The sequence below is a fragment of the Saccostrea cucullata genome, unplaced genomic scaffold, assembly GCF_032062105.1.
Source record: "Saccostrea cucullata isolate Sc308-1 unplaced genomic scaffold, CSIRO_AGI_Scuc_v1 ctg15531, whole genome shotgun sequence".
Taxonomy (NCBI): domain Eukaryota; kingdom Metazoa; phylum Mollusca; class Bivalvia; order Ostreida; family Ostreidae; genus Saccostrea; species Saccostrea cuccullata.
In genome coordinates this window covers 15,001-27,912 of record NW_026928491.1, presented here as the reverse complement: position 1 = coordinate 27,912, position 12,912 = coordinate 15,001, and the positions used below count along the sequence as shown (strand labels likewise).

At 34.8% G+C, this 12,912-nt stretch overlaps 1 protein-coding gene across 1 annotated transcript; it reads right to left on the bottom strand.

Moving 5' to 3' along the window:
- Positions 1 to 622: 622 nt before the first annotated feature.
- LOC134277741 (uncharacterized) lies at positions 623 to 6,734 on the bottom strand. The gene is made up of 5 exons (XM_062760052.1): positions 6,653 to 6,734; positions 5,729 to 6,415; positions 2,431 to 2,550; positions 809 to 1,486; positions 623 to 732 (listed from the first exon to the last, which is right to left on the bottom strand). Exons 1-5 carry the CDS (start codon positions 6,732 to 6,734, stop codon positions 725 to 727), a joined length of 1,575 nt encoding a protein of 524 aa, XP_062616036.1. The 3' UTR covers positions 623 to 724.
- Between the last annotated feature and the right edge of the window lie 6,178 nt (positions 6,735 to 12,912).

The following is a 12,912-nucleotide window of genomic DNA, read 5'->3' as shown; positions in this document are numbered from 1 at the left end:
GATGTTCGTCTTATGGGCATGCAAATTCTGTAAATCCATGTCAGAATCCCGTGTACATTTTCATATATAGAGACCCGGATTTTTGGAAGTCAGTGAAAAAAAAAACGTGTGACATACTATGTCTAGAGTCATTGGATCTGATTTATGTCAGCGATTTTAGAGCATCTCCTGTTGTAAAATGTCAAAATGGAAATGAAACAAGTAAATTCTAATTAAGAATTAAATGATAATTGCATAAGTCAATTGTAATTTTACCTTCTTTGCACAATCTGAAAAAAGGATATGATTTTAGAATATAACTTTCTAATTCACAGTGATTACAAACAAAATTGAATTGGGATTAATTTTTAAAATTCCTTGTCTTTCTGTAGGACATGCAGGAACTGAACGCTTTTCAAAAATTCCTATAGGTTCTGAGCAGCAAGTTTTTTGGATGAAATTATAAAGACTTAAAAACACTTGGTCTCTATTTATATGTTGATGATAGATCAACATATTTTATATTATTTTTATACATTATTTTATATTTTTATATTATGTACATGTATATTTTATACATTCGTTAAAAGCTGGATATATATGTATAGTGAAAAAGTGCTACAACATTACAACACAGAATATAAGAAATATCAGTTTTTATTACGAAAACTGTATATTGATACTCATATTCAAATTATTTGTTATCTCATCTTTTGTTTTCTTTCTCCCGCTCCGTTTCATAACTTCATAATTCTGAAAAGAAATTCAATGTAAATTACATGTTCATTATTGAAAATTCAGTTGAAAAAGGTTTTTGAAAGTTACTCACCAAAACGCATTCCCAGAGAAGCACCGCGGATACTTGCAAGTGTATTGTATCCGCTCACCACATATCCTCCACAACCCCCCATGTGCATCTCAAATTGAAGAAAGTATGACTGTGGAAGTTGATTAGCCCGATTTACAGGTACCCCTATGTCAATCCATTTCTTCATCAATGGCGTGTAACAACACTTCTTATAGTATCCAACAGGAGACTTATTTCCCTTGTTGAAATAGAAAGCCATGTAACTGTTAGGATTGGCATCACAGTTACGAAAGGTTTGGTCGGCGTTATTTACGCTGTAGCCTTGTGTCGACCTGGATCTTGCTGTACTTGCGTCCAAGAAGCCAAGGTAAAGATATGGACCCATCTGTTTGGCGTTTACCGGAGTGTTGAATCCAGCATTTGTGTTGTACTTAACTGTCAAAGGCTTGTTCTTATAATAGGATATCTGCTGCAGATTTGAGTCGTATTGTTGACCTTGTTGCAAATGTCGGACCAACACTTGAGATCGGATTTCGAACAAATCGTCGACGTTGATGGCCATATTCGTGTTTGATACAAACGTGTAACCAAAGGTCTGATGAAATTCACAGAGCACTTTATAGGGCTGGTTTTGTCTGTTGTAAATCTTGTATTCTCCAGTAGGTTTACCTCTAGAGAAAGCAATGTCTTTACAGGAATCTGAAGAAAAACACGGAAGAGAGAATGTTTTCATAAGAACGAACCTATCAGAGAAAGAAAAAACAGAGGCCCATGGGCCACATTGCTCACCTAAGCACTTTGACTAGGCTTGGTTGATTGATTGTATGTTGTTTTAACTGACGGTTAAACGTCCATCTTGAGAATTTTTCACTCATATGGAGACGCCATCACTTGCCGGTGGAGAGCTGCAAATTTTGTCCTATGCACAGCACTTAGGGTCATTGAGCAGGGATGGATCCTTTTCGTGCCAGCACCTTCTGCGACACGGGACCTCGGTTTATACAGTTTCATCCGAAGGATCGCTCTGAAAGTCCCACAGTGGGATTCGAACCGGCGACGTAAGGATCAACTCCGTACTATGCGACTTCAGAGAAGACGCTCTAACCACTTTGCCACTTGGGCGACCTTTGGCTAGGAAAAAGCAGAAATCAGTCATTGTGAAAGTTTCAATTAAAAAATGATACAGGGGAAGGTCAAGATCTGAACAAGCTTGAATCTACACTACCAGAGGATGCCTACGTTATATGAATAATCATCACCCATTGTAGCCCCACCTTACTCCCTGGGGTCATGATTTGAAAAAATGCAGAGTATACATTACCTCAGGATTATTCAACTTAAGTTTTGCTTTTCTGACATATTTTTGTCTTTAAAATTTTTTTTTTAATTCTCCCCTTGTAAGGGAACTTTATCTCTCGTTTTTACAACTGAACCTTTCCTTTGCCTAAGGATTTTTTTATTCGAATTTGTGGGAAACACCAGGCCTGTCATTCTTTAGAAGAAGTTGAAAATGTGAAAAGGTAACAAACGGGTGAATGGACAGAAAAGCTCACTTGAGCTAAAAGAAAAATGAATACCCTCAACACAATAAACTTTTATGAAGGAATCAAATGCTAGAATACATCGCTTCAGATCAAACTTACAAGCAACTTTGACTTCACATTGAAGTCCAATGTACCCTGGACCACATGAGCAGACAGGTCTTCCTCTTTTCGTCAAACATGATCCACCGTTTCCACATTGTAAATCAGCACATGAAAAATCTCAAAACAGAAATTACTAAGACCTTTACTTAGTGTTATAAATCGTTTAAATGATTTTAGAGTATTTTAATTGGTTAGACTTATATTAGCAGCTTACCAAAACGAAATCCAGGCACAGCACCTACAATATCAGAAAAGGACCTAAAACCGGGGACGACATATCCTCCACACCCTCCCATATGCATCTCAAAAACTTTAAAGTAGCTGGAAGGAATACTAGGATAATATCTTGTAGAGACGTCAATCCACTTTCGGATGAATTGATTATAACAAGTTCTTCCATTATTGTGCTGTATCTTTTGCCGGAGGTCCGGAGATGAAGGATTTTGATTTCATCTGTGTTTGATAAAATGTTTTTTAGACGGAGAGAATTTCCTGGAAAGTCCTTAATGTATGTATAGCCACGTGATCCCGTAAATTCGCAGAAGACAAAAAAGCTTTTTCCATCATCTGTGTAAATTCTGTACTCTCCCATTCTTCTGTTGGGATTGCTCAGAATAATATCTTTGCATGATCCTAAATCGATTTAAACAATTAAATCTGGACAGCTCGATATACAAATACAAATATTATCATATAAGAAAATTAAATGGTCTTACTTGGTCTTTTATGTTCACATGAGACGCCCGTGTATCCTTTTTTACATCGACAGGAAGGTTTTCCATTTGACATAAAGCACAATCCACCGTTTTCACACTGAAGATCCTTACATGACAAATCTTCAATAAAACCCAATATGTTTAATTTTAATTTTGTAATGCACGTAATTACGAAGTATATGGGGGTGTTAGGCAACGCAAATACCCATACCCTAGAATGTACAAAAACAACATTCGGTTTCTGAATGAATGCCTCATTTATTTAATACTCAGTAACATGGTTCAAAAATATAGCAATATTTTGTGAAAAATCGACAAATAAAAAAAATTTCAGTGTTTTTAAAAAAACAAGGGAAACTCCATGAACGATTCATGAAATTCACCTAGTTTCAAATATCTCTCTCTCTCTCTCTCTTAAACGATGCCAATTCACTTTTCTAAAAACTGTTTAAATTTCAATGAATCACTGTTAGCTTGTGATTGAGAACATAACTTATATTGTACGCTTTAAATGTTTCATGGTCTTGGGGTGCGCTGTGTGTCACTTGCGATCAAGTTCAGACTTTTTTTTTTCTCAAAGACCTTATGGCTTACCAAAACGAGTTTAGGCCAAGGTTACTATATACTAAAACCATATGCACGTGGCCTTGACCTTATCAAAAGTCAGAATATCAATGCTTCTTGGCTATTTAATTTTGTATTATGAACTTCCAATTTGTAGGCATTATAAGAGAAAAACCATACCGAGACATTTTTATGCCCCGTCATGAATATGGCCGGGGAATATAGCGTTTGTTATGTCCGTCTTTCGTCCTTCCGTCGTGCATTACATTTAGCTTTGTTCAAAGCTCAGTTTCAAAGAAACTATCCAAGATATTTTGTTATTAAACTTCATAGGCTGATAGATATTGTTGAGGGCAATGCAACTGCATCAACATTTTTTGACCTTGAACTTTCCTTTGGCCTTGACCTCATTTTTCTTAAAGTATTTGAGTAGTGTGCAGCGCAGTTTTAAAGATACCACTCAAGATACTGTAGTGTCATCAAATAATTTTATCGAACTTCATATGCTGATAGATAATGATGAGAGCTATGCAACTGTATCAACATTTTTTTTACCTTGACCTCTCTTTTTGAGCTTTGACTTCACTATTCTTAAATGAATGTCTCGCCATGTTGTAAAGATATCATTCAAGATAGTGCCATCAAGCTGCATATGTTGATACGTACTGGTGTAAGCTATTCAACTGCATCAACATTTTTAGACCTTAACCTTTCCCTTGACTTCACTTTCTTAAATTAATATTTCGCTCATTTTTAAAGAAACCATTCAAAATATTTTTTATCAACCTTCATATGTTGATACATACTGATACATGTTGATGTTAAGGAGGCTGGGGGTCAGCAAATTAATCACAAATTAACCACCAGATTTAACTTATTTTTTTAGATATGGTATCTTAAGCTGTCAACTATCATTTGGCAAAGAAATATTTAGAAAAAATTATTTTAAAAATTTGATCATTTTCTATATCTTTATATGGAGCTCTTCTTTCAAAGGAGATAGAAATAGTCTGAAAATGGCTGCCACCCCCCAGCCTCGTTAAGCTATTAAACTGCTTGAACATTTTTACCTTGACCTTCCCTTTAAAGCCATATATGGCGTATGTACAATGAAAATTATTAGACTAAAATTATAAGAACTTATTATTTGTATCATTACTTTATATAAAGATAGAACTTTTCTGTAAATTACAAAATCTAGGTCAATTGCGTTATAAAGATATCACAATTTAATTTGGATTCTCGGAATTTTCTCCGACTCGGAAGAAAATACAAAAGATTTAAATAACACATTACAGAGAAGATTAAATTATATTATTAGATGAAACGAGGTGTTCTCCGTGTTCAGAATTGTATGAAAAGCTTTAATTTAAATGTATGAACTATATTTCTTTACTTAATTTTGTATTTTTCAAAAATAAGTTTTTTTGATCAGTTACGCCATATATGGCATTAACCTTGATCTCACATTTCTTAAATAAGTTTTAAATAAATCATACAAAATATTTTTTATCAAACAAATGCTGATACGTATTTATGAAAACTATCAAATCAAATGCATCAAAAACCTTTGACCTTGAACTTTCCTGTGACCTTGACCTCATTTCCCCTAAATGTGCATTTTGCTTAGTTTTGAAGACACCATTTAAAATACATTTATGTAAGCTTATGCACTTATACATTATCTGTTGATATTTATCATGTACACTATAATAACCAACCTTCTAGATTTCAATTTGAATTGTAAAGAAACTTTTCAAGATATTCTCATCAAATTTCTTACACTAATACAACTTTTCATGTTGCATTACTAATATACCTTCGGCGGGTATTCATATCCAATGGATATATTTCTATTTTTCTCTGCAATACGTAAATGATTCATGCATTAAAAAGTTCTAGCAAGAACACAAAATATTGTAAAGACAAACGGATAAAGAAACAAGTTCATTCATATGCACCCCTTCCCAAACCTTGTTTGCAAAGATATAATGATTAATAAAATCAACCCCTACCAAAACGAAATCCAGGCACGGCGCCTACAATATCAGAAAAGGAACTAAATCCGGGAACGACATATCCTCCACACCCTCCCATGTGCATCTCAAAAAACCTGAAGTACTCTCTTGGCAAACGCAGACTATAGTCCCTGGACACATCGATCCATTTTCGCATATAACTATTATAGCAACAACGCCTATGATAGCTGTGAATTGGTAGAGGTGAATTGTTGTAGAAAAAGGCGATGTAAGAATTTGGATTTGCGTCACAGTTTCTAAATTCCCAGTCTTTAGATCCGGCACGGTATCCTTGGGTATTACGGTTTGCAGCAATGTCTTTTGGGAGGAATCCAACATAAATGTACTTCCCTAGAAATGGAACATTCAGTGGTGTATTAAAGCCCTTATTTTTGTCGACCTGAAAACTCAATGAAACCTGTAAGCTGTACCGATTTAACTCTTCCATTGTTGTGCTATATCGCTTGCCAGAAGTCCGAAGGTGGACAACTTTGATTTCTTTTGATGTTGTGTAAAGTCCGCCCAAATCAAATGAGGAACCTGGGTAGTCTTTGATGTACGTGTAACCATGGAATCTTGACGAAAACTCACAGAAGACTGTGACCGTCTGTCTGTCCTCAGTAATCAGCTGATACTCCCCACTCTTGCTCTGTGGGTATCTGGATAAAATATCCTTACAGGAACCTGGAAAAAAAAACAATTGTTGCAAATTTTGAATTTACCAGGTGGCTTTAAAATGCAAAATTTACAGCGTAACATAATAGTTAACAAATAACCGTTAGAACCTTTAAAATCAAGCATAGCAAATACACGTTTTGGTGTATACGAGTAGTGATTAAAAAATGATAAGATAAAGTTTTGTCTAAATTCTTTGGAATGATGATACTGTCTTAAAAAAGGCCTCTTGAAAATTCAACTTACGATATCCATCCTTGCACTTTGCAGAAATAAGAATGGAAATATCTAAAACCAAAAGAAAAGTCACAAGGAACCTGTACTCCATGATGAATACTAATAATTGTAATGAAATTGATCTTTTATATACTAGTATGCAGTCGATAGAATCTATAGCAAGTTATTTTGTTTCACACTGTAGTACTAAGGTCCAATAGTGTATGAAATGGGCGGGTACAATTCGATGCGGACGGCCGAGAAAACATTGGATTGAAATTCTAGTTTGAATTAAATTCATTTTCAATCCACCTGAGTTGTTTTCAAAAGCAAAGTGTGAATGTACATGTATGATCCAAAAGACAAATAATTTCAATTCCCAAATACACGTTGGTTGAAATTAATATTGATATGAGTTTATAGCCTATAATATTATCTTAAGGACACTTGTAAAAGTCATAGAAGGCATTTTTTCAGGAGACGGCCGCCATTTGATTCTAGAAGGGGGGGGTCAAAAATTGTCAAATCAGTTCATGCTTTGTACCAATTAATTTTTAGGATGAGAAGAGCTTTTTTTTTTTAGTTTTCAATGAGAAATGTTTGACAATTTTCTTATTTATTTCCAAGATCGTTATGCCCCCCCCCCCGTATATAAATTATACCAAACAGAAATCAAATATTTGTCCCTTCATATCTTTCTTTAAAACGCTGGACAGAAAATTCTGATTTACATATGTATATATTATTTTTAAACTATATTTTTAAACTAAATTGAAAGTATTTGTCTTCTGGGTCAATCAGTAATAATTTGCCCTCTAGCGTAGCTGAGTTGGATTGAAAATAAATTTCAAACTAGAATTTCATTTCCAATGTTTTCTCGGTCGTCCGCTTCGAATTGTACCAGCCCATTCCATTGTCTATCATTAAATGTTTTGATTGTAACTGATAAAAATGACGTAAAGCTGCATTTTTCCAATCTTGCCAGCTAATGTTCAGCGGTCTATTTAAAATTTAAATTAGAGAAGATAGAGAGCTTTTATTTTGTTTGGAAACTGAATATATATATATATATTAATCTCTTTTAATTAAAACACATGCCAGTGACACTTTTTATCCAATTTCTGATTGTTTTAGAACTCATTTTTTGGTATGACCCTTAGTATACTGGAAAATAGCAGATACCTATAATTTCCTGGACTTGTTTCTTCCTTCTGAAAGGTGTTTTTTCAAGTTTGGAAATAGAAACAAGTCAAAAGGTCAAAGATCTGGCGAATATTGTTAATGTGAAAAAACTTTAACTTTCTGTTTATCCCGAAAACCCCTTTACTCTTCAGGGCGTGTGGGTTTGGACGCTGTCATGAAGAAATTTAATATAGTAGATTCCTGATTCTAGGCCGTTCCTCCAATAAACCTTTCGATTTTTATGCAAAGAAAATTGCTTCCAGAGTCCTCTAGAAATTAAACCGTCTGCCCGAGTACGAGTTTGAACAACTATTCCACCAATATTTAAGAAAATTGCATATAAATCTGTCTTTGTGCTCTTGCTTATCTTTGCTCTTGTCAAACCTTCGCTGTTTTTATCAAGTACATTTTATGGTAAATTTTGTTTTTATGGTTTAAAACAATAGATTCATATTCCATTATCTGTTTAAATATCAAACAAACGTGGATAACTACAGTTACTGATATTTTAAAATAATTGTTAAGACATTCGTATACGCTGTCGTTTTCACTCATTTTTCAAAAATTTTGGTGGCAATTGAGTATAAAGCTTTTTTACCGTCAAAAGTTTTTTAAAAACAGTGTAACACTAGATGCTGTCATGAGACAGTAATACCCGCACTATGGTGTTTGCCTCTAAATATACACTCATTCATATTGGACTTTCCAAGGAAGAAGTCAAAATAATTCTATAATTATCACCGTACATGTATTCGTCAAATTGAACATAAAATTTTCAGATGACCATATCAACTCTGAGCCTCACATATGTATTTTAAAATACTTAATTCATAACCAGTCTGAAATAACAGAATTTAATTAATGATTGAAGTAAATTACTTAATTAGATTCAAATAAATAATTTTCCCATAATTTGGAACTTTTTAAATTTACTTTCTCAACGACATAAAATATTATTTTAGTACAAAGCGTTTTTGATGAATTTATCAAAATGTGCAAACTGATTTTCGTATTTGGTCGGGAAAAAAACCCATTGAAAATACAACCCGATTAATTTGTCAATGCCTATCTCCCCCCCCCCACACACACACACACACTCTCTCTCACTCTCACATTTTTTAAAAAACATAGTTTAGTTTATTATGATAGTTTGAAATTTGTTCTTGTACTAAACAGTTTCATTTTCTACATTCACATTGGGTTTGCGTCACCCATTATCATATTTATAGATATCACCTCTCGGCACACCTCGGCCAATTCATACTGGCAATGGAATCAGCAAAGGTTTGTCGAATGAGATTATTTAGCACATGTATGCTGACGATGCAGTGTGGTCAGTTAAAATCATTTGTGTTTTAATTGGATTATATGGATTATATTTCATGAATTCGTTGTCACGACCTATGACATTCGGTAAGTACAAGATTTAGTATAGATTGCATAAAAATAAATAAATGCAAATGGTTAGGTTGAAGTTCAAAAAGGGTCAACATGGTCAAAGATCATCGCATGCCACAGTCGACAAATTTCACATTGTCAAGTTATCTCCGTTGCGGACATTCAGTATATATAACAGCCGCAGATCCAGAATTTTTTTTCAGAACGGGGGGGGGTGTCACACCTCAGTCAAAAAAATCAGCCCAAGATTTCCTGAGATGGAAATAAAAAATAATAATAAAAACAATGATGGTGGAGTCCCTGTTTTCTAAGGGGGAGGATGTCCAAAGTCATTTTTATTCTCTACAGTACATATATAGTCTTATTTAAATAACTGCTAATTCCAGGGGGGGGGGGTCTGATCTCCCTAGCCACTGACTCCCTGTACCTGAAATGACAATTGATCTTATGACTCCATAATAGTAGAAAATTTTTTCAATTGACTATTTATACATATTTTGTTTCCCATGTTTATGTATTTTTGTCTGTCCACGGAAACTTTAACCTTGCCCATATTTTTTAAGTGGATTGGGCTATACACATGGCTTCAATATTTCATAGGTAAATTTCTTTTGGCAAAACCTTTTAATGGGTACCACCAATTTTGACCTCTTGATCTCTTGACCTTGGAGTTTTACCCAATTTTACAAGAAAAATACCTTGAACTTGGCGTAAGTTTTGAACAGGTGGTGCTAGGACTTTCATGCTCTTACATGTGTAATCATTGTGAACTTTCAACAGGTATGATTATTTTTGACCTAGACCTTAGAGTTGAATCCAATTTAACTTTAACCTTGGCAATAACTTTTGAACAGGTGAGGAAGTTCTAGGGATTGCTCCCTTTTTTCACATGTGTATTCCTTGTGACAAGACTTTCCCTTTGATACCAACAATTTAGACCCTTTGACCTTGACCTTGGAGTTTGACTTACATTTGAGAAACTTCAACCTTTGCCAAAAGCTGCCATAACAGTTGCTGTCACAACAAACAAACAAATTACTAAAAAAAAAAACACAGAATACATGTACATATTTTATATTCAACAGATATACATCTGGTCATATCTCTAGTTCTCCCTTGAATGAGACATGGTGATATAAATTTTAAAAAATAATTATAAGAGTTGAAAAGGTTGTGCATATTGAAATATACTAAGCTCTGCGGATGAATTAGATATACCAGTTTAGCTTTATTTTGCTACCCAAAGCACCTAGATTAACTATTTATAAGCATACTGTTTTCTGAAATGTACTGATTTCTGTTGTCCATCTGTTTATCTGCAAACTTTTCACATTAACTTCTTAAGAACCACTGGGCTAATTTCAACCAATTTACATTTAAATATGCAGGGTACTTTTTAAGCGCCCGGATCGATAGATCCCGGGCGTATATTGTTTTTGTCCTGTCTGTTTGTCTGTTTGTCTGTTTATCTGTTTGTCTGTTTGTCAACTTTAACCTTGGCCATAACTTTTGAACAATAAGGGACTTCATATTTGGTAAGCATACTCCACTAATAAAGTCCTTTCAAATGACTTCAAGGTCAATGACCTTGTGACCTTGACTGTGACCTATATGCTAAAAATAGCTTTTTCAACTGTTTGTCATAACTTTTGAACCATGAGAGATAGGGACTTCATATTTGGTATGCGTACTCCACTAATAAAGTCCTTTCAAATGACATCAAGGTCAATGACCTTGTGACCTTGACTGTGACCTATATGCTAAAAATAGCTTTTTACACTTTTTGCCATAACTTTTGAACCATCAGAGGTAAGGACTTCATATTTGGTATGCATACTCCACCGATTAAGTTCTTTCAAATGACACCATGGTCAATGACTTTGTGACCTTGACTGTGACCTATATTCTAAAAATAGCTTTTTCCACTGTTAGTCATAACTTTTGAACCATAGGAGATAGGGACTTCATATTTGGTATGCATACTCCACCGATAAAGTCCTTTCAAACGACGGCAAGGTCAATGATCTTGTGACCTTGACTGTGACGGATATGCTAAAAATAGCTCTTTACACTTTTTGCCACAATTTTTGAACCATAGGAGATTAGGGACTTCATATTTAGTACGCATACTCCACTGATTAAGTTCTTTCGAATGACACCATGGTCAATGACCTTGTGACCTTGACTGTGATCAATATGCTAAAAGAAGATTTTTTTAACTTTGTTGCCGCCGGGCGCGTAGTGTTTCACAAACACATCTTGTTCCAACATAAATCTTCTTCTCAAGAACAGCAAAGACATTTATTGTCCCCATTTTTGCTAAAGGTAGTGTACATTAAATCTCATTTGTTTGTCAATCTGCCCATCTGTCACAATAAATTTAACCTTGGTCATCATGGTCGTATATTTTGAATGAGAAGAGATAGGACTTTTATATTAAACATGTGTATTAGTATTAAATGGGACAATACCATTCTTCATACACTATGATTTTCATTACCCATGATCTTGAAGTTTGACCTAATTTCCTTAAAAAAATTAATTGCTTTGAATTGATCATTTTGAAAGATAAATGAAAGGGCATTCATATTACCTGTGATAAGACCTTCCAAAATTTATCATGACTTTTTGACTCTGTGACCTTGACCTTGAAGTTTAACTTAGTTTTCATTAATGTTGTATTTCCTTTTCATTGAGAAGAGATTTGACTTTCACATTTCAAGTGAACATTACCCATAACAAGAGGCTCCCAACATGCTATGATTTTTTACCCCTTGACCTTGATGTTTTAACAAAATTTCAAAAGAGTGAACTCTCCCAAAAGATGATAAGACCACTGTTTAAAACAGAAAAGGAGTTTAGGGAAGACTGGGCTTTTTCCATAAAAAACGTCATTTTTCAACCCTCATTTGACCCCCCGGGCAAAATCAAAATTCCGAAACCTAACTGCACATCTACATGACCCAACCAACCATCTCCCAAAGATGATTAGGATGCTGAATAAAATGTAAGAGGAGTTCAGGGAAGATGGGGCTTTTTCCATAAAAAACATCATTTTTCGACCCTTATTTGACCCCCCGGGGCAAAATCAAAACTCCGAAACCTAACTGCACATCTGCATGACCCCACCAACCATCTCCCAAAAGATGATTAGGCTGCTGAATAAAATGTAAGAGGAGTTCAGGGAAGATGGAGATTTTTGCATAAAAAACGTCATTTTTCGACCCCCATTTGATCCCCCGGGGCAAAATCATAATTTCAAAACCTTACTGCACATCTACATGACCCCACCAACCATCTTCCAAAAGATGATTAGGCTGCTGAATAAAATGTAAGAGGAGTTCAGGGAAGACTGGGCTTTTTGCATAAAAAACGTCATTTTTCGACCCCCATTTGATCCCCCAAGGCAAAATCAAAATTCCAAAACCTTACTGCACATCTACATGACCCCACCAACCATCTCCCAAAAGCTGGTTAGGCTACTGAGTAAAATGTAGAAGGAGTTCAGGGAAGACGGGGCTTTTTGGACAAAAAACGTCATTTTTCGACCCCCATTTGACCCCCCGGGGCAAAATCGAAATTCAAAAACCTTACTGCACATCTACATGACCCCACCAACCATCTCCCAAAAGATGATTAGGCTACTGAGTAAAATGTAAGAGGAGTTCAGGGAAGACGGAGCTTTTTGCTTAAAAAACGTCATTTTTCGA